This window comes from Callospermophilus lateralis, chromosome 11, assembly GCF_048772815.1.
Source record: "Callospermophilus lateralis isolate mCalLat2 chromosome 11, mCalLat2.hap1, whole genome shotgun sequence".
NCBI classification, from domain to species: Eukaryota; Metazoa; Chordata; class Mammalia; order Rodentia; family Sciuridae; genus Callospermophilus; species Callospermophilus lateralis.
In genome coordinates this window covers 2,452,511-2,475,207 of record NC_135315.1, presented here as the reverse complement: position 1 = coordinate 2,475,207, position 22,697 = coordinate 2,452,511, and the positions used below count along the sequence as shown (strand labels likewise).

At 59.0% G+C, this 22,697-nt stretch overlaps 1 protein-coding gene across 5 annotated transcripts in view; it reads right to left on the bottom strand.

Annotated features, from left to right (window-relative positions):
- The window catches only part of Tbc1d16 (TBC1 domain family member 16), a 72,037-nt gene that overhangs the window by 38,392 nt on the left and 10,948 nt on the right, over nucleotides 1–22,697 (bottom strand). For 4 of the 5 annotated variants that reach the window (XM_076869715.2, XM_076869720.2, XM_076869718.2 and 1 more), the window contains exons 2-3: nucleotides 16,594–16,833; nucleotides 14,213–14,810 (exon numbers count right to left, since the gene is read on the bottom strand). In XM_076869715.2, the coding sequence (XP_076725830.2) occupies nucleotides 14,213–14,810; nucleotides 16,594–16,771 (776 nt within the window). In that variant the 5' untranslated portion in view covers nucleotides 16,772–16,833. The remainder of the gene's footprint in view (nucleotides 1–14,212; nucleotides 14,811–16,593; nucleotides 16,834–22,697) is intronic. The other variant, XM_076869717.2, reaches the window with a different exon arrangement.

The window sequence follows — 22,697 nt, the reverse complement described above, 5'->3', positions numbered from 1 at the left end:
GTCCCTAGTGGTGGCCGCCGCCTGACGTGCTGGGGTCTGCGGCCCCCCACCACAGCACACAATGGATCCTTTCTCCCCAGGAGGCTGGTGAACACGGTGACCTCGCTGGTGTGCCCGTTGGCTCTGACCCTGCATGCCACTGCTGTTCTTGGCAGCTGGTGGTCCAGCAGCTCAGGAAACTGTCACCTTCCACTACCACAGGGAGGCTCGGGGACAAGCAGGACATACATTTCACACGGGCATCACCCTGGAAGGCATGCCAAGGGCCACCTTTCCACGCCTCCCAGAAGGGGCTACTGTGACCCAACTCAAACAGAGGCCCCTGGAACCACGAGAGCATGCAGCACAGAGGGGCGGCGGCACGCTGTCACTCGACACCCACCCCGGCAGCCCGCCAGCCCTGGAGAGAGACGGAGCTACCAAAAATAATCCTCCTGTGTTTAAATATTTACAGAAGCGAGACAGATCCCGGGGCCTCCAGGCTCTGCCTGCCTGACCTCACCCACAGCCCTGGAGGGCCACACTTCCCATGCACCTTCTGTGGGGTCTCCGTCTTGCTCCCTCCTTGACACGGCCGCTGCCTCTGGGGACTCACAAAGCAGCGGCAGCCCTCTCCTCCTCCAGGACGTCTCCACTTCCAATCCCCTCTCTCCTGCCCGCCCCGCTCCTCCCCCCACGGAACCTGCTGGCCCCAGAGCCCCCAGCACAGCCTCCCCCGGAGGACCTGCAGCCCACTCTGAAGACCACTGAACAAAATGGGTGGAAGTGGCATTTGCTCTTTAGCCCCCAGGACTGCCCTCAACCCGCTCATGGGGGACCGTGGGGGCCAAGGTCATCACAAGAGCCTGTCACAAGCCCCAGTGAGGTGCCAAGCCCACGCTGTCCTCGGGACTTGTGCTCAGAAGCCCCTCAGGGCGTCTCCTGGGGAGGGTCAGAGGCTGGCCCCATCATGTACTGGGGAAACTGAGGTCATGAGGGCATGCCCTGCCGGGCACAGGGCCAGGCAGAGCTGGGATGTGGTGCAGAACCAGGGGAGGTCGGGGCCTGAGCTAAGGCGCCTACTCCCGCGCCTACTCCCACGCCCACAGTGCTCAAGGGTGGTGGCCTGGGTATGGGTTAGTGCCACCCCGCTGCTGTGGGCTGTCAAGAGAACTGCACTTCCACACTCCCCAGAGACAGGGAGGCGCAGGGAGAGGGGATGTCGGGCAGCCTGGCGCATGGGGACCTGGGCTGCGGCTGATGGAGGCCCTCTCTGTTGACTATGCTGGGAGGACACAAGCCAGGAGCCAGACAATCCTGCCACAAGACACAAGGTCCCTCCCTGACTTTAGGGCGTTTCATCAGGTGTTCGTTACATTGCAACAGCCAGGCACATCCCCAAGGGCATGGTGCCAGCTCCCGGGTGCCCTGGGGACGCTGCCACGTCACTGCTTCTGGGAGCCTGTGACCTCACACTCAGAGCTCTCAGAAGTGCCCCTGGGCCTCCCAGCCATGCGGGATCTCTGCCAGAGCTGCAGACGTAAGGCCTGGGGGCCCTGGGCCTCTGGCTTCCTGCTCCCAAGGGCGGCCCTCTGCTCAGAGCAGCTCAGTCCCCGGGCAGAGCCCACAAGCCCCGTGACACCATGACACCAATCGGCCAGGGTTGCGTCAGGGAGCCCCAGCGAGGCGGGGAGATGTGTGAGCTGCAGTGGCGCCGGCTGACAAGCCCAGCCCTGGAAGCCCTCCTGCCACAGGGGCTCAGGCCCTGGGGACACTGCTCCTGGCCAGGGACCTGAACCTCCCTCTCCTTGGCTCAGGAGAGCGGGGGCACTGGTTTCCTCCTGTCCTGGCAGATTTAGTCCCTGTGGGCAGCCTACAAGAGTATCTCAAGACGAAGCCGCGGGGCAGAGGCTCCACAGGGCGTCGCTTTAGAACCTGCCTCTGGACTCCAGTTCAGGGTTAGGGAGCATCAGGGCTGCAGGGGGCCCTAGCAGGGGCAGTGGGCCCTCCCCAGACTCCTAGAAGCCACCCAGCCATCAAGGATAAAGGACCAGGGGAATCCAGAGAGAGCTGGCCCACAGCAGGGCTGGGCAGGACCCTGCCTGTGCAGACCCCGCTGGCCACGGCGGCCCCAGCCCCTCACGGCAGCAGCCCTGAAGGAGCCAGCCGGCTCTGGAGATGCGTTCCAGGCACCAGTACACATGGCACAGTGTCCAACACTCCCCGGGATATTGGTTATATTACATGGATGGCATATTGACATGATACTCTTTTGGGTACTCTGGGTAGTTGTTACAATTAATTGTATCTACTTCTTAAAAAAAAAATGTAGCGAACAAGACCCACACAAATATTCCCAGCTGACCTTGGACAAGAGGCATAAAAATGACCATATCCAGAACATGGAGGCCGAGGCCGCCTCGAACCCCACACCTCATACCCAAATCAACTCGGAATGAGCCTCGGACCTGACTGTAAAGCCAAGCACTTCCAGGAAGATACCAGAACGTCCTCAGGACCTAGGGCCAGGCCAGAAGTTACCAGACTTGACGCCAACAGCGTGATTCATAAAAGAACAACAGAACAGGATGACTTGGACTTCACAAACTCAAGTGTTGTGCTCTGGGAAAGCTCCCGAGAGGATAGGAAGCTGCTGTAGACTGGGGAGGGATATCTGCAACCACATATTCACAAAGGACTGGGTTCCAGAATATATTAAAATTCCACCGCAAAAAGAAAGCAAAACCCATTAGAATATGAGCACGCTTCACCGGAGGGGAATGCAGATGCTCAGTGTCACCTGCCATCAGGGAAACTCAGGTTTAAACCGCAACAAGGTGTCACCACACACCCATCAGAACAGCCCAAATGGGAGCCAGGGGGTCACCGAGTCTGAGTTGAGCCCCGTCTGGGCCACTGAGACCCCATCTCAAAAAAAAAAAAGGAAGTGACAACATCAAATTCTGGTGAGGGCGCAGAAAACTGACTGGGTCACTCACGAACTGCCGGAGGGACAATAATAGGGCATGGCCACTGTGGAAAACGGTTCAGCAACTTCTTTTAAAAGTAAATACACACCTGGTCACTGGCAATTGCATTCCTGAGAATTTACCCCAGAGAAATGAAAACCTCAGTTCAGACAACAACCTGCACGTGAATGTTGATAATGCAGCTTATTCCTCACAGCCCCAGACTAGAAACAAGCATGGACGTCCATCAGTGGGTGAGTGGCCTCCCAGAGGACGTCTGCACAGGGGAGCCCGCTTGGTAAGGAAAGGCAGCAAAGTCTCCTGTATGTCGCACACCCGAGGGGGCCAAGGGGAGCGTGCAAGCCCAGCCTCGGGCAGCGTGTTCCACGTTGTGGAAGCCTCACAGAGGTGGAAAGGACGCCTGGTCATCGGGGTCAGGGATGGAGACCAGCAGTGAGGCGACCACACAGGAGTGGCCTGAGGGAGCCTGTGCCTTGCGTTTCAATGCTGGGGGGCACCAGGCTACATGTGCCTGTGACCTGAGGGCTGCACCAGCTTGGAGCACGTCTGATGCTTCCCTGGGGGAACGGGAGGCAAGGGGCCGGGGATCTCCCCATACTTTCTTTATTTTTCAGCTTTCTGTGAAACCAGTTACCTCAAAATAAACATTTTTAAGAATCATGGCTAATGGAAAACTTCAGATCACAGATCGGCTCCCACTGCATTTCCATCGGACAGTGCTGGTCTGACCCCCAGGTCACCAAACTGTGGCAAGAGCTGAGTCCAGGCTGCTGTCTGTGCAGCCCATGAACTCACAGGCTGTTTTTAATTAATAGATTTTACTTATTTAGGGCAGTTTCAGGCTCCCAGAAAAACTGAGCAGAATACAGATTCCCCATAGCCCCATCCCACGTAACCCAGGTCCACCTCTTATTAACGTCTTGTATTTGTGTGCTAGATTTTAAAAAATAATTTTTAAATATATATATATATATATATATATATATTAATTGCTGATGGACCTCTTTACTTAATTAATTTATTTATATGCAGTGCTGAGAACCAAACCCAGGGCTTCACACCTGCTAGGCAAGGGCTCTACCACTGAGCCCCAGCCCCAGCGCCCTGCCCCCTGCTAGATTTGCTGTAATTGATGAACCAATACTGACACCTGGGTGCTCATAACTGATACATGATACAGTGCTGATACACCGTGGGTCGTAACTAAGGTCCACATTTATATTAGGACTTCGCCCAGTTACGGGTCTCAGCAGGCTCTGGGTGACCATTCAGGGACTGACAGTCCTGTGGCCGCCTGTTCGCCCCTCCCTCCCTGAACTCCTGCAGTGGGTGCTCTTCCCATCTCTTCCCTGCCTCTTCCGGAATGCCCCATGTGCATGGCCTTTTGGGACTGGCTCCCTTCACTTGGCAATGGGACCGGAAGGTTCCTCCCTGGCTCCACGGCTCCCTTCTTCCCATCCATAGGCCACATTCCCATGTCCGGATGCACCAGTCTGCTACCACCCATCTTGATGGCTTCCGACGGGGGCATTATGAATAAGGCTGCCGTTGGCATTTGTGCACAGGTTTCTGTGTAAAGAACAGCACTGGACATTTTTTAATGGGGGAGGGGGAGGGGGAGGGGGAAGGGGAGGAGGAGGGGGGAGGAGGAGGAGGAGGAGGAAGAGGAGGAGAAGGAGGAGGAGGAGGAGGAGGAGAATATTTCATGCTCATTATACAAAGTCCACACCTCAGTGCCCACGATGAGGTTAGATGGAGCACAGCCACACCCGTTCCCACATTGTGGTGGCAGCATTTGGAATACAGGGCAGGGTTCAGAAGGGGCAGCAATGGCCATTTGGTCCCCAAAGCAGAAAGCACTCTCTGGCCCATCCACCAAGTCCTGGGACAGACGATTACAACTCCCAACTCTGAAAGGCCAAGAACAAGTGGAGCCAAGCTGGAACGCGGCAGGAGAGGGTTGGAAGAGCACAACCACTCTCCCTGTGCCTTTCCCCAACAAAATGGGCACGTGCCACTCGGTCACCTCCAAGGCAGGCTCAGGCTGCTTTGCTCGGGCTCCACCTCTCTGGGGACTCAAGATCTCTTGGGGGCCAATGGGGCGGAGCCCCTGGGGTAACTGACAGGCGACGGAAAGGAGGGGCTTCCCGGGGGCACGGTCTAGACTTAGCTTGTTGCTTTTACTTCAGAGTGGATGTCACAGCCAGGACTCAGTGAGCAGAGACCTTGTGGAAAGGCCTTGAGCTCTGCCTCCATCTTCTCCTAAATGGGATGGTGACACCCGCTTCAGACAGGAAAGCCAGTGGCCACAGCTTGTGAGGGGTGAATCACCTTCCATGGCTGCCCAAAACTCCCAACTTTATTTGGAAAAAGGGTCTTTGCAGGCGTTGTCAGGTTAGAATGAGGCTGTGCTGGAACAGGGTGGCCCAATCCAGTGGCTGGTGTCCCTAGAGGCACCCAGGGCACAGGGAGGGGCTGTGGAGTCAGAGACTGAGGCTGGGATGATGAGGCCAGGAACCAGAAGCAGCAGGAGGGACCCTGCCCAGGCCCACGGGGTGCACAGCCAGCCCTCCCTGATTCAGGCTTCTGGCCTCCAGACTGTGAGGACAGGCTGCCCTCGTTCGAAGCCACTGTGGGTCTGGGGCACTCTGTCACGGGGCATCTGGAGCCAGGCTGTGAAGTGGATAAAGGCGCCTCCTGAAAGCCACGGCGCTGAGTGCTGCTGGCCAGGCTGACCCTCCAGCACCAGGATGAGTCCCCAGCACCAGGTGGACCCTCCAGCACCAGGTGGACCCTCCAGCACCAGGATGACCCCCCAGCACCAGGTGGGCCCTCCAACACCAGGACGACCCCTCAATACCAGGCTGACCCCCCAGCACCAGGACGACCCCTCAATACCAGGCTGACCCCCCCCCAGCACCAGGCCAACTCCCCCCTCCGTACCTCACCTATTGCCAGACTCAACCCACCTGGTGGTCCAGTGTCACTGAGTAGGCCGAGGTGCGGAGGTCAGACGCCTGCCAAGCCCAGACCCAGAGGTCTGGGAGGAGCTTGGGCTCACAGCTGGACATTGAAGACCTCACAGGCCCGGCCTCTCCACCCACTGTGGGGAGCCGCTCAGCTGCCCAAGCCACACGTGGTTCTCTGACAGCACCTCCAAGCCCCCGCCTCCCGCCAAGGACCCACACCTTAGAAGGAGCCCCGGAGCTGAGGGGCAGCCAGGTGGAGGCCTGCGTGGGTCTGGGTGAGTGCCCGGCTCCTGGCCTGGCAGTGAGGCCTCCAGGGCAACACTACTTCCACTTCCTGTGGCTTTCTCTGTGTGGGGGGACACTGTGTGGACCCCTGGCCCTTCCTGAGGAGGCTTCCTCGGGATCAGGGACCAGCTGCCCTCCTGGCAGGGGAGCCGCGCGGCCGGGGCAGGCTGGGGGCGAGCGGGCGGCGAGGAGCCTGCCAAGTGCCACAAACACCAGACAAGATTAATCTTCAGCGGCTCCGAGCAGATTGCAGGGTGTCGGGAGATGGCGTGTTTTAAAGAAATAAATCTCAGCTCCGGATCGCAGAAGCGCAAACAAACCCAAACAACAGATCCTCGGAGCTGCCCGGCCCCCGCCTGTCGCCTGCCGCCTGCTGCCAGCGCGGGAAGCGCTGCGGCTCCCTGAGCAGGCGGGTGGGTGGGGCCTGGGAGCGGATGGGGACATTGCCGGCTCCTCTGGGTGATGGGCGTCCAGGTGCCTGGGTTGGCCCCGTGGAGCTGGGGTGTGGTCCTGACATTTGGGGGGGCAGGAGGTACCCCTCCCAGCTGCCTCTCTCACTGGTTCCTGGCCCCTCGACACCCAAGGGCTCTTGGGACCTGCTCACCTCTCCCCTGGGGGTGGCAGCCCCCCACCTGCACTCCCTCCCCACCCCTCCTGTGGCTGGAGTGGCCTCCAAACACCCTCCATCCCACCCAGGTCCTGCCTGGACACTGCCTGCCTGTGGCCCTCCCCACGTGCCAGCTGTGCCCCCACCTGCTCCTCCTCTCCTCAGGCCTCTGTCCTCCAGGGTTGGCAGGGGAGGGTTGGAGGGCCCGGGTCTGCTGCATTCCCTCCCTAGGCAGCTCAAGGGGAAAGTGGACTCACCCTGGGCACGCCTGCCGGGGGACAGCTAGGGGGGACGGCTGGGGGGCAGTGAGGCGGAACCAGGCTGTCCAGGAAACTGGAGGGGCTTGGAATCTGGCAGCGACCCACCCGCTCTGCCTGGAGTGAGGCCTGAGTGACAGCACCCAGACACTCGCGCTGCAGGTGACGGGCCCTGGACCTCCAGGCTCACCGATTCCAGAGCCTTCCAGAGACCGGGACACCCCAAAGCGCTTGCGTACCATTTATCGCGAGGTCAGCAGTCCGCCAGGCTTCAGAGAAACCTGGACCTCCTGCCCCTCCCCAAGGACAAAGCCACCCTGTTGAGGGCCACCAGTCACTTGTCCTTGCTGTCCCTCTTCTTCTCCGCAGACTCCTGCAGGCCTCTTCTGTGCTGGGAGGGTCACTGCACCTCCAGCACCCACCCACTGTCCCCACAGGGCTCGCACCCAGAGTGGCACTGGCCAACAAGGAAGCCCCCAACTCGCAGGGGTGTTAAATGTAAGTTGGCCAAACACAGATACGGGAAGAACTCAGCCGCAGACGGGGTGGTGCGGACACACGGCGGGACCCCGTGAGCAGCGACAGGGCAGGCACAGAGCGCCTCTCAAAGGCCGAGGGAGGTGGGATCCACAGGGGCTCACAGAGCTCTCCACCTGCAGGGCAGCGGGCACTGCAGCGGGAGGAGTGAGGCTGGGGCACCAGGAGGCCGCTTGGGAGTCCCTGAGCCGAAACACCCAGCCTTGGACTTGCCAGCCCTCAGCCTTGTGGGAAGAAAACTTCTATTATTTACAGATTCCCCATTCTGTGGTGTTTTATTATAGCAGCAGAAATAGACTGAGACAAACTTGTGGACGATCTTGTTGCTGATCAGTAGAAAATGAACTCACTCTTTCAGGAAATACATTCTCAGCAGGGGGCATGGTCACCAATAAAGGGGCAGCAACTGATCCTGGGGAGGTGAAAAATCTTATCTTTTGTGCACAGGAAGGCCCAGCTCAGCGGGCAGGCAGATGGGCCTCCTGGCAGGACCCCAACCCCTGCTGGCTGGCCCAGGGCCCACCTGTGGCTGTGCCAGGCTCACCTGGGCCCCGAGTGAGCCAGCAGAAACACGGCATCGGGAAACCACAGAAAAAGGACCAGGCCGGGTGTGGTGGCCATGCCTGTAATCCCAGCAGCTTGGGAGGCTGAGGCAGGAGGATGACAGGTCCAAAGTCAGCCTCAGCAACTTAGTGAGACCCTGTCTCAAAATAAAAAGAAAATAAAAAGGGCTGGGGACACACCTCTGGGTTCAATCCCTGGAACCAAATAAATAAATAAATAAATAAATAAATTTTTTTTTAAAAGAAAGAGAGAGAGAGAAAGAGAGAGAGAGAGAGAGAGAGAGAGAGAGAGAGAGAATTTTTTAATATTCATTTTTTTAGTTCTTGGCGGGCACAACATCTTTGTTTGTATGTGGTGCTGAGGATCGAACCCGGGCCACATGCATGCCAGGCGAGCGCGCTACCGCTTGAGCCACATCCCCAGCCCCTAAATAAATTTTTAAAAGAAAAGAAAGTCATCTTGTAACCCCGAGTGCACACTTCACTAGTGGACACTTTCTCAGCCAAGAAAGCCTCCAAGACTGACAAGAGGGTCCCACAAGAGAGAAAACAGCCCTGTTTCCGGGGCACACAGACACTGAGGGTCACTGGGGTCTGACGGGGGAGGTCATCAGCGCTGGGTCTCCCTGGACGGGCCTGGGTGACTGGATCGCCTCAGGGCTTCTTCATTAGCAGACATGCCAGACAGCAGGGAGGCTCAGCCAGCCCCAGGAGTGCAGGGCCATCTATTTTTTAAAATTGGTGTCCGTGGGCAGAGGCTGTAGCTCAGTAGTGAGCACTTGCCCAGCACGTGCGAGGACCCAGGTTCAACCCCAGGACCACAGAAAGAGAAAAAAAGAAAAAAGGTTTTCATGCTAAGATTGATATTATCACAGAATGAAATGTTTGAAAATTGAGAATAGGAAAAAAGTCTCATAATTACACTACAAGAACTGTCTATGTCCAACCTAGTGGCCACTGCCCCAGGTGGCATTTGAGTTCACATTGATCAATATCTTGCAAAATTAAAATCAGGCCGCTCAAGCTGTAGTTTCACATTCCAGGGTTCGTGAGCTGGGTGAAGCTGGTGGTGGCCACTGTGCTACTGGGCAGCCCAGGACCTCTGGGTCTCAGCCACAGAGGGTGTGGCAGCCCAAACTCCTGCCTCGGTCTGCCTCCTCCTCTGCGGTTGGCGTCTCGGTTCTTTCCTCTCTCCCTCCTGTGAGGAGTGCCTTTCTGTAATTTGGGCTGTTCTCTAAGACGAGTCCCAGGAGAGAAGTTTGGACGGGGCCGACCGACCAGGCCAGGTCCTGCCCCATCACACCCTCACCCAGCTGGGTCTTGAGACGGGATCGGGTCCCTCTCAGTGTCCTCCTCCCATCAGCCCAGATCACTTTGGAAGGTGGGGACAGAGCCAGATCTGGTCCTGCTGGTGAAAGCGCAGCATCTCAGGGAGGCAGGGGTCCATGCGAGGAATGGAGGCGCCCCTTCCCCAGGCACGCCTTGAATGCTGGCAAGGTCACGGACTTCCAGGCGTCACTGGGGGGGTGGGGGGGGTGGAAGAGGACCATGGCTGGGTGGGAGGCCCTGCCTCCTGGGAACCAGACCCCCACCAGCCGTACTCAAGGTAGCCCACAAATATGGAGAGCCCAGGAGACACTCAGACCTTCTGTGAACTACCTACCAAATAATAAAATGTTTGGGGGACTCTGGGATCCCCAGAGCTGTTCCTCTGGGCCCACCCCCGCCAGCTACTCAGCCTGTATGTGTAGTTCTTCAGTTTTACCACTAGAGGGGTCCCGTGTGCCAGCCTACCTGCCCTGGCCTCCTGGGGTGCTCCGTTCCCAGGTCTGGAGGAACCCGGACTAGGGAGCAGCTGTGTGTTGACTGCAAGGCCTCAGAGTCACGCCCCCTGCTGGGCATCCGGCCAGCTGGATCTCAGCCCTGACCCTCTCTGCTGGACACACCAGGACCCGCCTCTCCCTTTGGGCCTCTCACAGTGCACTCAGAAACCCTTGGGGAGCTCAAAGTCCATGGGGGTGTAACCCCGCCCCCAGCGAGGCTGGCTTTACTGGTCTGGGTGTGGCCTGGGCAGCCGCACTTGGAAAGGCTGCCCCAGGACGCTCATGTGCAGCCCAATGGGGGATGTCTGTTCTAGTCGTCGGGTACCAGGGGCCATTCAAGGAGGACTTCCTGTACTATCATGTGCCAGGAGCCGCAGGGGATGGAGAAGGGGCAAGGAGCACCATCTTTGCTTCCCGGGGACCAAGACAGCACACTGGACACAAGTTGCAGAGGGGCAGGGAAAGGCCGGGAAATGCCGACTCCAGGGCCCGCCCTTCTCCGAACCCTCATCTGCTTCTTTATTTATTGTTTTGCAGCCTGTCACGCAGAACAGGGTTGGGTTGGGCCACGTGGGACTTCTGACTCAAGGCAGGCTCCTTCCACACCAGCCCTGATGGGAGGCAGGGTGGGGACTGGGCTTGACTCCAGAGCTGCGCTTAACCATACTGTGGCTTGGATAAGGCTGGAGTGTCCCCCAGGAGCTCCTGTGCTGGAAGCCTGGTCCCCTGTGGGGTGGTGTTGAGGTGGGGGGGCCTTTGAGAGCTGGGGCCTGATGGAAGGTGGTCAGGTCATTGGGGGTGTGCCTCAAAGGAATGGGCTCTGGGGACTCTGGCTATTTCTCTCAAGAGGGTTATTGTAAAAGAGCGTGCCTGGCCCCTCTCCGCACCCTGGCTTTCTGTTTTGCTCCGTGACCTCGCTGTCCTGCACACACTCCCCCTACAAGGCCCTCTGCCATGATGGGCTGCAGCCCAGGAGGCCCTCACCAGAGGACAATTTGATGGGGACTTTCAGCTTCCAAAACTGGTGGCTGAACGAACCTCTTTATAAATATCCAGCCTCAGGTATTTTGCTGTCATAAGAAAATGGACTAACACATGGTGTCTAGTGAGCCTTAGCCAAACTGCACTGGTACAGGCCTGAAGGGAAAGCGCACCTGCCAGGGGCTCAGGTGGAGAAGCCCAAGGACAAGCACACTGAGACTGCAGCCCAGAGGCCTTCATGATGAGCAGGGGAGGGGGGAGGTGACCACGCCCCAGCACCAGGCTCCGGTTCCTAGGCCAGGCTTGCTGACCACATACCCCAGCCTGGCACTTGACCTTCATGCTGACTAACCTTGCAAGAAGGGGTTCTGGGCCACATTTCGGACCTAGGAGGCAACTGAGTGTCAAACACACAAAATCGTACAACAGCAGGTAAAGCGAGGCTTAGAGCAGACGTGTCCAAAGTTCCTAGTGAACCACTGCTGACCTCCCCACAGCTGCCAGCAGGCCCTGCAGCCTCGGGGGTGGCAGCCCCCGACCTGCACTCCCACCCCACCCCTCCTGGCCCAAGAAGGGCAAGGCGAGGAGCGCTCTCCTCAGCCCCTTTGGAGGGATGGCGGTTCCCCCAAAATCCAAAGGCAAAAGCCTTCTTGGAGCCAGCTGATTCTTACGCACAAGTTGGGGTCAGGAGAGGGGAGGAGGTGGAAGCCTGGGTAAAGGGGACCCATGACAAGGGCTGGGGTGCTGGGTATGGCTGGGAGGGAGGCAGCTAAGTACCCAGAGTGAGCCTGGGGCACCCCCCCTCCACCCACTGGGTGCCAACATCGCCCATCCTCGGCTGTAACAAAGCGTCTGATGTGGTCACACGTCCCCTGGGGACAGAAGCAGCCCCAGTGAGCATCACTGCCCTGGAGGCACCTGGAGATGCCTGGGCAGTGGGTCTGTGTGGAGGCCCCTGGGTGACCCCTGAGAACACGCTGCAGAGGATGGAAAGGGGAGCCGGGATGCTTTCTCACAGACCCCCTAAGATGGACATGGCCGTGATCACCTTACAACAGGTCGACTGAGAGGGAAGAGAAGGAAGCTTCCCAGGTGCCAGACTCACCCTGCACACAACTTCCTAATTCCCAAACGTGTACTCCTAGCAAGGCGAGGCTGCTGGACAGACAGCAGACAGACAGACAGTCCTGAGACCGTGGACCAGCCTGCCACCCCTGTGGGGCACAGTGAGGGATAAAGCAGGCGAGGAACCTTTCACTCCGCCTGAGCCCTGGGGGCAGGAAATCCAGACACTGTGCTGCACTGCCAGGGTGGCACCACCAGGGGGTGCTCTGACTGGCCTGGCCGTGGACCCAGCTGGGCCCCAGCCCAGGACACCACAGGACTCAACAGACCTCAGGGGGGACACAGTCCTTCTTATGGCCAAGTGGCACCTTTCATCTGGGCTCTCAAGTACCTGAGACAGCCATCGTCAGTGGACTCTGTTGAGGGGATAAAACCAGGAGGGTGTCCACCTGAGTTGACTTCCTGCTGAGCCCGCAAAGGTTCCAAGTCCCTCAACCCTTTTCTCCCTGGCTCCCATGGGTCCATCCCTGGAGAAGACCTAGCTGGGCTCAAACCTGTGGCTTATGTAATGGCCAGAGCCCTCCAGCAAGCCGCTGACCCTCGAGGTTCCCTCCCCCTCCCACCCAACGGGGATAATACTGGGACACCCCACAGAGCCTGGTGACCTCACTGGGCCGGGCATAGTTGAAAGCATAAAAATAGGTGCTTTCAACTAGGTGTGTGCTATGATCCACAGCACACGGAGCCCAGTGCCCGGCAACGCTCAGCCTGATGTCCAGAGCCCGCCTGGCGGGGGCGCGAGCCGAGTGATGGATGACGTGCTGACAGGCCGACGTCAGCTCTCACCACCAGCTGCTCTCACCACCATCATGTCCCTGTGCCATGAGCGCAAGGACCACATCCAGAGCACAGGAGGGGGTGGGACCTGCCCTGCCCACCCTGGCTCTCCTCCAGGTGCTCTGGCTGCTGCGGCCACACTGGGTGAGCAGCCTGGGGTGGGCCACCTTGAGGCCCTGCAGATGCTGGGCAACCCTCCCCCATCAGGACTCCTGGGCTTCAAGGCCTAGGAGCCCACTGCAGAGGCAGGTCCAGCTCCTGCCCTTCCCAATCCTGCAGGTGCAGCCTGGGCCAGCAAGTCCCCCTGCCCCTGAGCCCAGGCATCCAGCTCTCCGTACACAGCGGCTCTGGAGTGAGACTGGAGCTTCCACATGCCCCCTGGGGCTGCCTTCTGGCCTCCATGCCTGGCAGAGGCGAGGAGTCCCAGCTGGCCAGGCCACATGCCTGGAGAGCAGCAGAGCTGAGCGCAGAGCCTGGCTGGGGACCAAGCAATGCAGCCAAACTGGCCTCAGGCCAGCGCTGTGAGCCACATGACGCCACAAGGGCCTCTCGGACACTTGCCTGGGGACTGAGAGAGAACCAGCACTCGCCTGCCCCTCCTGTGACAAGAACAGAAAGGCCCAGGACTCCTGGGGGACTGGCTTGGTCAGGGGCCAGTCAGACTTGGCAGGACCCACTGCACATCCTTCACAAATGGCCAGGCAGCAAGATGACGGGTCCCCAGGCCTGTGCCCTCCCCTTGGGGAAAGGCGCCTGCAGATGGGCAGGTAGGCTGCGGCGCTCAGTCAGCCTCATGGGGACTTGTGCACTGCTGGGCCTAGGATGGAGTTCAGCCAGCACCGTGGGGACTTGTGCACTGCTGGGCCTGGGACGGAGCTCAACCAATACTGTGGGGACTTAGGTACTGCTCGGCCTGGGACGGAGCTCAGCCAGCCTCCTGGGGATTTGTGCAGTGCTGGGCCTGGGACAGAGCTCAGCCAGCCTGGTGGGGACTTGTGCACTGCTCCGCCTGGGACGGAGCTCAGCCAGCACCGTGGGGACTTGTGCACTGCTGGGCCTGGGACAGAGCTCAGCCAGCCTCCTGGGGATTTGTGCACTGCTCGGCCTGGGATGGAGCTCAGCCAGCACCGTGGGGACTTGTGCATTACTCAGCCTGGGACGGAGCTCAGCCAGCATTGTGGGGACTTGTGCACTGCTCGGCCTGGGACGGAGCTCAGCCAGCACCGTGGGGACTTGTGCACTGCTCAGCCTGGGATAGAGCTCAGCCAGCCTCATGGGGACTTAGATACCACTCGGCCTGGGATGGACAGGAAACTCACCTGCCTTCGCTGTCCATGAGCGCAGAGCTGCTGCCCTCTGCGAGGGCAGCGCTGATGGGCGAGAGGCAGAAGGGCGAAGAGAAGGCGTCGGAGTCGGAGTCGAAGGAGCTGTCCCTGCTCACTCCATCCGCTGACAGCTCCCAGGAGCCCTCCTCCTCGCCGGCCTCAGGCCGTGGCTCCCTGCCCTCCTCAGCCCCATCCTGTGAGCCAACCATGGACAAGACTCCGGAGTCCCTGTGGGCAGCCTGCGAGGTGGGGAGTGGCCCGTCTGCCCCTGCGTCCAGGGCCAGCTTCTCCCCATCCTCAGGTGAAGCGCTGATGTGCACTGCCTCCTGGATGCTCTGGGCCACCAGCAGGATGTCCTCATCTTTGGGCATCAGTGAGGGCCTTGGCTCCGTGGGGGAGGGTTGATGGGGGGCCCCCGAGCTCGGGATGCGCCGGCGTCGGTGGCGGGGTGCCTTGCGCACAGGGGAGCTTTCCGGGGTGATGTAGCGCAGGGCCTCCTCGTCCTGCCTCTGGATGCGAGAGTTGGGGACCCACGCCAGGATGAGGGTGGCCCCCAGCAGCTCATCCTTCTCCATGCACAGGCACAGATACCCTGCGGGGAGTCGCAGGTCGGGCAGGTTAGGGCTGCACGGGCGGCACCCGGCCGAGAGCGCCATCCCATGGGCACACTCGGTGCTGCGGACAGTCGGGCTCTGGAAGTGGACGGGATGTGAGCCGAATCCCCGTGTCCAGCAGATCAAGGGACTGGCCTAGGCAGCAGGCGGCCCTAGCTGTACCACTCAGGTCCGAGCCCACGCCTAACTCCTAGGTGGTTATCTGATTGCCCTGGGCCTGTCGGGCCTCGGCCTCCTCCTGTGGGCAGGCCCAGGCAGGCCAGGGAAGCCCAGTGGCCTCGGGGGGTCCCATGTTCTGGCTGTACGGCACTCTGGGGAGGGATGAAGGCAGGAGTCTCGACTTCCACTTCACAACAAGAATAAACCCAAGCTGGCCGCTGCCCGGCCTCGTCCCACCACGGTGGTCTACTGTCGCTTTTTTTAAACGCAGTAGTTGGAAGAGGGACCTGTTCCCCAGGGAGGGGAAGAGCAGCTTCCCCAAGGCCACGCTGAGTGTCCAGGGGCTTGGTTGGGGGGCAGGTGGCAGCTCCTAATGCAGCACCCAGCTGCTCCGGGTATCCCAGTTCCTGGGCACAGGGCACCCGGCCCAGACCTCTGGCCTCTGTGCTGAAAAGGCCCCGGCAGGAGCGGCGCCCAAAGCACGCGGCTCTGCTGTCAGCCACGGTCTCCTTGGCCACCCCCATATCCAGGAGAGGCGGGGCACTTGGGGACTTCAGCTAGGTACACGCAGGGTCACATGAGGGTGAGGCTGGGTATTTCTGCACCCTCTGACCATACACCTCTGCTCCAGGACGGAGTGAGGGCTTGAAGTCCTCTGCCCAGCCCTGGCCTCTCCCCGCAGCGTCATGATAGGAGTACCACGGGGCACTCCCAGGGCTGCAGCTCTGAACAGGCCCAGAGCAAGGACAGACCTGGAACTCGGTCCCCATGACCACCCTCCCCGGGGGGCCAGGCTCCGGTCAGGGGCTGTGCTACACCCTCTGGATCATCCTCTAGGAACCCAAGACCGTGAAGTCCTGGCCCACACAGTGGTGCCGGTGCCCAGGGAAGCAGGGTTGGAAGAGCAGGGGGTGTGGGCTGGAGAAGCCACAGTTCCAGTCACACTGCCACGGGCACCACGGACAAGGCCAGGCAGGGGCACCCCTCGCTTCACTAGCAACACTTTAACAACTGTGTGTCCACCCAGGGCGGATGTGCTCGGACCCCCATCTGGGATCTCGTCTGCACCTTTACCCCAGGCCCTGAAAATGCCGGGGGGCCCCTGGGGAAGAAACTGTCACTGCACATACTCTGTTCCTTCCCAGGGGCTGCAGGCTGCAGGACTCGCCTGGCCTGCCCAAGAGCTGGACCTAATGCCCCCAGACGCCCTTCCGGGGGCGGCTGCCCATGCTGGGGAAGGCAACGGACGCTCTCGTCCTTTCTCATGAGCTGTGGCCCTCGGCCCTTCAGGGCCCTGGCTCAGAACCTAGCCCCGCCCTGCAGAACAAGAAACCAAACAGTCTCTTTCTCTGTGGCTCTGCAAAAGATGGCAAAGTCCCTGTCACCACAGGAAAGAGTTTCCCACCCCAGGGACCATGAGAATGCCCAAGAATGTTGGCAGGTCACCTGGAGTTCCGACACAGAGGGTCTGGAAAGGTCCCCTCCTTGCCTCCACCCAGAGCCAGTGGTCTCTAGTTCCCTTTTGGGGGAGCCCAGGCAGAGCCCAAGCACCCATGGCTCCCAGGGTCTCCACCCCTGGCCCCGGCTCCCCCACCGGCTCACCTGGGTGGTGCTCCCCCAGCCCCTGCAGGCCCTCGGGGGGGTGCACACAGACATTGTTCTTGGAGTAGATGATCTCTCCATCCAGGACCGAGGGGGACCCGCCACTGCCACCAGGGGTGAGGGTCAGGAGGTCCGAGGCTTTGGAGGAGGCCCGGCGAAGGAGGCGGCCCAGAGACATCGCTGGGCACGTGTTTCCATCCTCCGCGAGCTGTGGCCCAGGTGGGGCTCGCCAAGACCTGCCTGGGGAGGAAGAGAGGAGGTGCTGTGGACACAGTGGGCGTCCCTGGGCTGGGGCTGCATCCGGCCGCACGCCACAGGCTCCCATGATGCTGGCTGATCGTGGGAGGGGGTCTGCTGGCACCAGACGATGCACAGGGAGGCTGGGGTCTCCTCCTCAGAGGGGTCATCCTTTGTCCTGAGGGCCATCCTGGGCATTGCAGGTGCCGAGCAGCATCCCTGGACCTTCCCAGGAGAACCACCAAAAGCGCCTCCAGACATTGCCAATGTCCCCAGGAGTGGGGAGTCAAATTGCCCCCACAGGGAGCCACTGGGCTGAAGAAATTCTGACCCCAAGCAGTGACCTCACCAAGACCGAGGATTCCTGCTTCCCGGGTCAGCACCGACTCCCCTTCCCAGCCCACCCTCCCAGAGCCCCCACCCCCACCTCAAGTGTTCCCTGGCATCCTCCTGCACGGGGCCTCACAAATATTGAAGGAACAGAGTTTTCATACAATTCATTTATTAGAAACAAGAAGACCACTGTCTAGAAAATACAAAGAACAGCAGGTCGGGCGCAGTGCACGTCTATAACCCCAGCCGCTCGGGAGGCCGAGCAGGATCCCAAGTCCAAAGCCAGCCCCAGCGAAGGCGAGGTGCTAGGCAACTCAGGGAGACCCCGTCTCTAAACAGAGTACAGAACAGGGCTGGGATGAGGCTCAGTGGTGGAGCGCCCCTGAGTTCAATCCCCTAGGAAGGAAGGAAGGAAAATATAAAGAACTCCAAAGTCCTCGTGAAAGAGCAGAAATCCTAATCGAGAAAATGGGCGAGTCACAGGGGAAAACCAGAGAGCCGATACACATGGAAACAGATTTCAGACAAAACCCAGCACCCAACAGCCTGGCGGAAGGCAAGGGCAGCCAGGGGACACCCCAGTCAGGGTGGGTGTGGGCAGGAGGCGCTGGCACGGGCTCTTGCCTGCACCGAGCCCGGGCGGCCATCTGGGCTGCAGATCTGGCTCTGCTGAGACCTCCAGGAAGTGACCTGACGGTTTCCAAAGCGTGTCCAGCCGTATGCATAGGGGACTCTGAAGTCCATTCAGTGGGCCTTGGCCAGCACAAGAGAGAAAGAACATGCCCTGTCCACAGCACGGGGAGGCCGGGCGCTGGGCAGGGATTGTCTGTGGCTCTGGCAGCCGGGGGCATAAGGCACGGGCCCGGCTCACCACAGTCTGACTTTATCCTGTTGAAAAGCTGATGAGGCTTCCAGCAAAAACGGTTCTTCAAATTTTGGATTTGGGTCTCTCCCAGGCAAGGGACGTCCGGCACAGACAACACTCTTGTGACCCTGGGCGACGGCAGCCGCAGCTCACAGTCGGCCACTGGAAACCAGAATGCTCCAGCAGGCCACGTAGCTGCGTCAGGACGTTCCTCGGGCCCCGGGAATTTGGGCGTCTCCACTTCGGATATCCTCAGCCCACCAAGGGATTTTCGGGGAGTGTAGCGAGACCAACAGCTGAGAAGCTGGGCATACGTGATGTGAGCCGAGAACAGACGTGTGGCCTGGCACTAGGAGATGCCCGCCAGGACGCTGCGGCTGCAGGACCAGCCCAAGTCCGACAGCAGCTATGAGAGCCAACCAGAGGTTCCCACGATGGTGCCCAGGCGTGCACGCCAAGCCTAGCACAGAGGACCACAGGCACGCCTCTGCGCAGAGGGGACAGGGAGCAGCCGTGCTGCATGACGGCCATGGGCTGTGGGTGTCCAGCACTGACAGCTCAGGTGGCAGGCGCAACCAGCTTCAGGGGAGCGCACGGGGGTGGGGGTGGGGGGACGACCCAGAGGGCTTCAACCTCCTTTCTCAAAGAAAAGACCTGATGCAATATGATAAGACTACCAACTGGGAGCAGATGAGCAGATGTGGCGCAACGGAACGTCATCCAGCCTTGAAAAGGAAGGAAGTCTTGGCACTTGCCACAGGACAGACGAACTCGAGGACGCGGTGCTGAGTGGAAGAGCCCACGTGTCACTTAGCCACTGGGACACATTCTGGGAAGTGTGCCATCGGGCAATTCTGCCGTTGTCTGAACATGGTGGAGTGCACACAGCCGGGCCAGCCCCACCTTACGGGCAACAGGATCGCACGGACCCCCACATACGGTGGTCCGTCATCACTGACACGTGGCACACGGCCAAAGGCCAGACAGAGGTGACTGCTGGGATCCTACTCACAGGAGGTCCCCACGTCACCTGCAGAAAGCCCAGCAGGGTGGCCGAGGGCTGCGAGGGGCGGAAGCGGCAGGGTGTTTGGCGGGCATGAAGCTTCAGTTTGGGGAGGGCAGGGAAGTTCTGGAGACGGCCGTGATGGCTCGCCAGGTGAATGAGCTCAGAGAAGGTGCTTGGGCACAGCTGAAACGGCACTCTCACGTGTAGTCGGCATAATAAGAATAAGTTCAGACATTATGATGGATGGGAGCTCTGCATCTTCCACATTTCTCCAAAACTCTGGAGCTGCCTGAGGCAGTTCCCTAAACCAAGTCTTCACCTCCAGCAACTGGATACACGCTGGGGCGAGGGTGGGGGCAGGGTTCCCCTGGCTCAGCAGGAGGCCCCGTGGGAGGCTGGGCAGGCACAGTGGACAGAGCCACCTCCCGGGACCTCCAGCCTCCCCGGGTCCCGTTCGCATATTTCCAGTCTCCAGGCGCCCGCCTGGCCACTGACCCCTCACACACTCTTCCAGCAATCTCCGGCCGGCCCCATCCTGCACCCACCAAAAGGTCCACTACTGGGGCTGGGGATGTGGCTCAAGCGGTAGCGCGCTTGCCTGGCATGCGTGCGGCCCGGGTTCGATTCTCAGCACCACATACAAACAAAGATGTTGTGTCCGCCAAGAACTAAAAAATAAAAATATTTAAAAAAAAAAAAAAGGTCCACTACTTTGGCTTCACCGTTGCCAGAGTTCCCAACACCAGCGTCACCTTTGAACGTCACCAGTCCTGGGGGTCAGGACCCAGCCCAGGACCTCACCGCCCAGCCCTGAGCCACAGACATCTCCTCTCAGATCGGGACTCCGTCTAGGATTCCAATCTGCTGGTTCCCCTGGCCCAGCCCTCTCCCTACCCCAGTGTGGCCAGCAGAACCAAGTTCTCCCTCAGAAGAGGGGCCAGCAAACTCGCTCTGCAAAGGGCCGAGGGAAAGCGTTCCAGCCGGCCAGACCAGGTGTCTCTGCCTGACCACCGACTCCGCCTTGCAGAGTGGCCCCAGACAATAAATCTGGGGTGTGCCGGTGACAGGAACCATTACAAACCCTCAGGCCCAGAGTTCTGGTGACTCTCACTTCCCAGCCGGTCTCCGGGAAGCCCCCTGGCCACTCCTGGGCTAGGGGCCTCCCTCACCCCCCCCCCCCCCGTGTCCTCGGTGTCTAAACACGTCATCACACACTGACCAACGGCAACCAACTCACGGAACTTTTTAAAAACTCACATCAGAAACTGCGTCCTACTTCCCAGTAACCGTGTGAGGACACTCCTCGGTCTAACAGGGCCTCTGCTGCCCAGAGTGGCCTCAGAATTCAGGAGTCCTCAGAGTCACAAGTTCAGCTGGCCCAGAGCCAGCTCAAGGTCCCCTGTCCCACTCCTGGGTGTTCACCGTGGGGACAAAGTCCACACACCCACGACGCAGCCTCGCCATCCCCAGCGGTCTGACTCCGGAACCCGCCTCGGTGCCGTCGGAGGATCAATGGGTCCAGCAACGCGCACCCTCACAGTGAGCTCAGTCGGCCATCAAGAAGAAGGACATTCCTCCGTCGTCTGAAGGAGAATGGAGGGAGCTGGGGAACATCACGTTCACCCACGTAAGCCCAGTTCAGGTCAGGCCTTGGGTCTTCTCTCATCCGTGGAAGTTAGGGAGGGAAAGGAAAAGGAAGACGGAGGCAGACTCGGGAGGCGAGAGGGACAGGGGAAACACTAGTGTCCTGTGGGAACACACAGCACACCTATAAAAAGGGGAGGAAAAAAGAATTCCAAGGTCGACAAGCCACAGGACAAAAGGGTCCCCTTTCTCAGGCCGGCCCCGCCCAGCAGAAACAGAACACAAGCTGCTGGATAATAGTGACTTTTCTGCATCCCCTGGGGTCCTCTGCCCTGCGGGGGCATACTCACAGGCCTGGCTGCAAACTGCTCTCATTCAGCTGCTTCCCCAAATCAAACCCGTGCTCAAGTGAGGACAGCTGCCCCCCGGCCAAGGATAATCAGAAGAAGGTGCTGGAAGGCGTCTCCAAAACCAGGTTCAGTGCAAGCCGCAGGCTCCCACTCCTGCAGCTGCTCAGTGCAGAAACCCACGGAAACCCACTGGGAGCCCTCCATCCCCGCCCCCCCCCACACACACCTGGTGCAAGGACACCCTCCCAGATGGCTCCGAACGGCAACGGCACTTATGGACAAACCAGGGTGGTCTGTTGAGCATTAGCCAGGAACGTTCACTTGTAAGACAACTCTCACCTATTTTTAAACGTACGTGCTCTTTCACTTAAATAAAGCCGCTTCCCACCCCTGCTTGCCGGCAAACAAGAGGAAACCGAGAACTTTAAACTCTAAAGACCTTTTTGGGGTTTGAGGCATAGCTCAGGGGTAGAGTGCTCGCCCCGCACGGGCAAGGCCTGGGGTCCCCAGCACTGAAAAAAGAGCAGGAAACACACTCAGAGGTACAAATAGCACATGTCCCTTAGATCACCTGAGCCAGAAACACAGGTGCATCTTCTGCTATGACCTGGGCCTGTCTAAAAATAACGCAGAATAAATTAGAACCCCGCTCTGAATCACCTCAGTCCTTGCTTTCTGACAAATACATGTTTCCAGGTGTTATGGGCTAAAATGCGTTTCCTAAAATTCACTCTAGAAGTGCTAGCCCCCAGGACCTCAGAAGTGACCTTACAGAGAGAGCACTGCAGAGGTGACAGGTTAAAACTAGGTCACTGCATGGCAACCTTGCACAGTGACATTCTGAGACCCACCGGGGAGAACGAGGAGGCGGAGAAGGCCCCCGGGACTGTGAGGACAGCGTCTCTAAGTCACGGGAGGCCTGGAAAAGCAGGGTTCCTCACAGCCCTGGGAAGGTGGCCAAGGCCTTGACCTTGGCTTCTGGGACTAGGAGAACAGGCCTGTGTTACCTTGCTACAGCAGCCCTAGGAGACTAAGTCTCATTATTAACATTAAAGCTCAGAAGGCAGACACAATGGCACACACCGGTGATCCCAGTGGCTCAGGAGGCTGAGGCAGGAGGATCCTGAGTTCAAAGCCAGCCTCAGCAACTTAGCAAGGCCCTGAGCAACTCAGTGAGACCCTGTCTCTAAATGAAATACAAAAAAGGGCTGGGATGTCGCTCAGTGGTTGAGTGCCTCTGAGTTCAATCCTCGGTATCAAAAAGGAAAAAAAGAAAAAAAAACCTCAAAAGGCTAATCCTGCCCCTTAACAGCTTTGTGCATCACACCAACATTCTACTCCTGAGCCACCACAATTGACATTTGGATTCCAAAGAGTTGCCATTTAAATAAAAAGCTACATTTTCATCAGCAAATCTTCATCTGCAACTTCACTATTTCCAAAGGATAATTTCTGGAATTCCTGACCAATTCCCCAGGAGGATAAACTGGAGCCCTGACACATAGTCACCAACAGATTTCCAAACAGGTATCAGGATTACCAGGAATTTAAATCTTTGCCAATTTGAGAACTGAAAAACAGTTATATGTTTGTCTGTTTATTTGAGCATATTATCCCATATTTATTAGACATTTGCATTCATAGTGTAAACTGTCTACTGGTGTGTTTTGCCAATTTTTCTCCTGGGATATTGGAATTTTTATTGCTGTGTAGGAACTCTTTATATAGG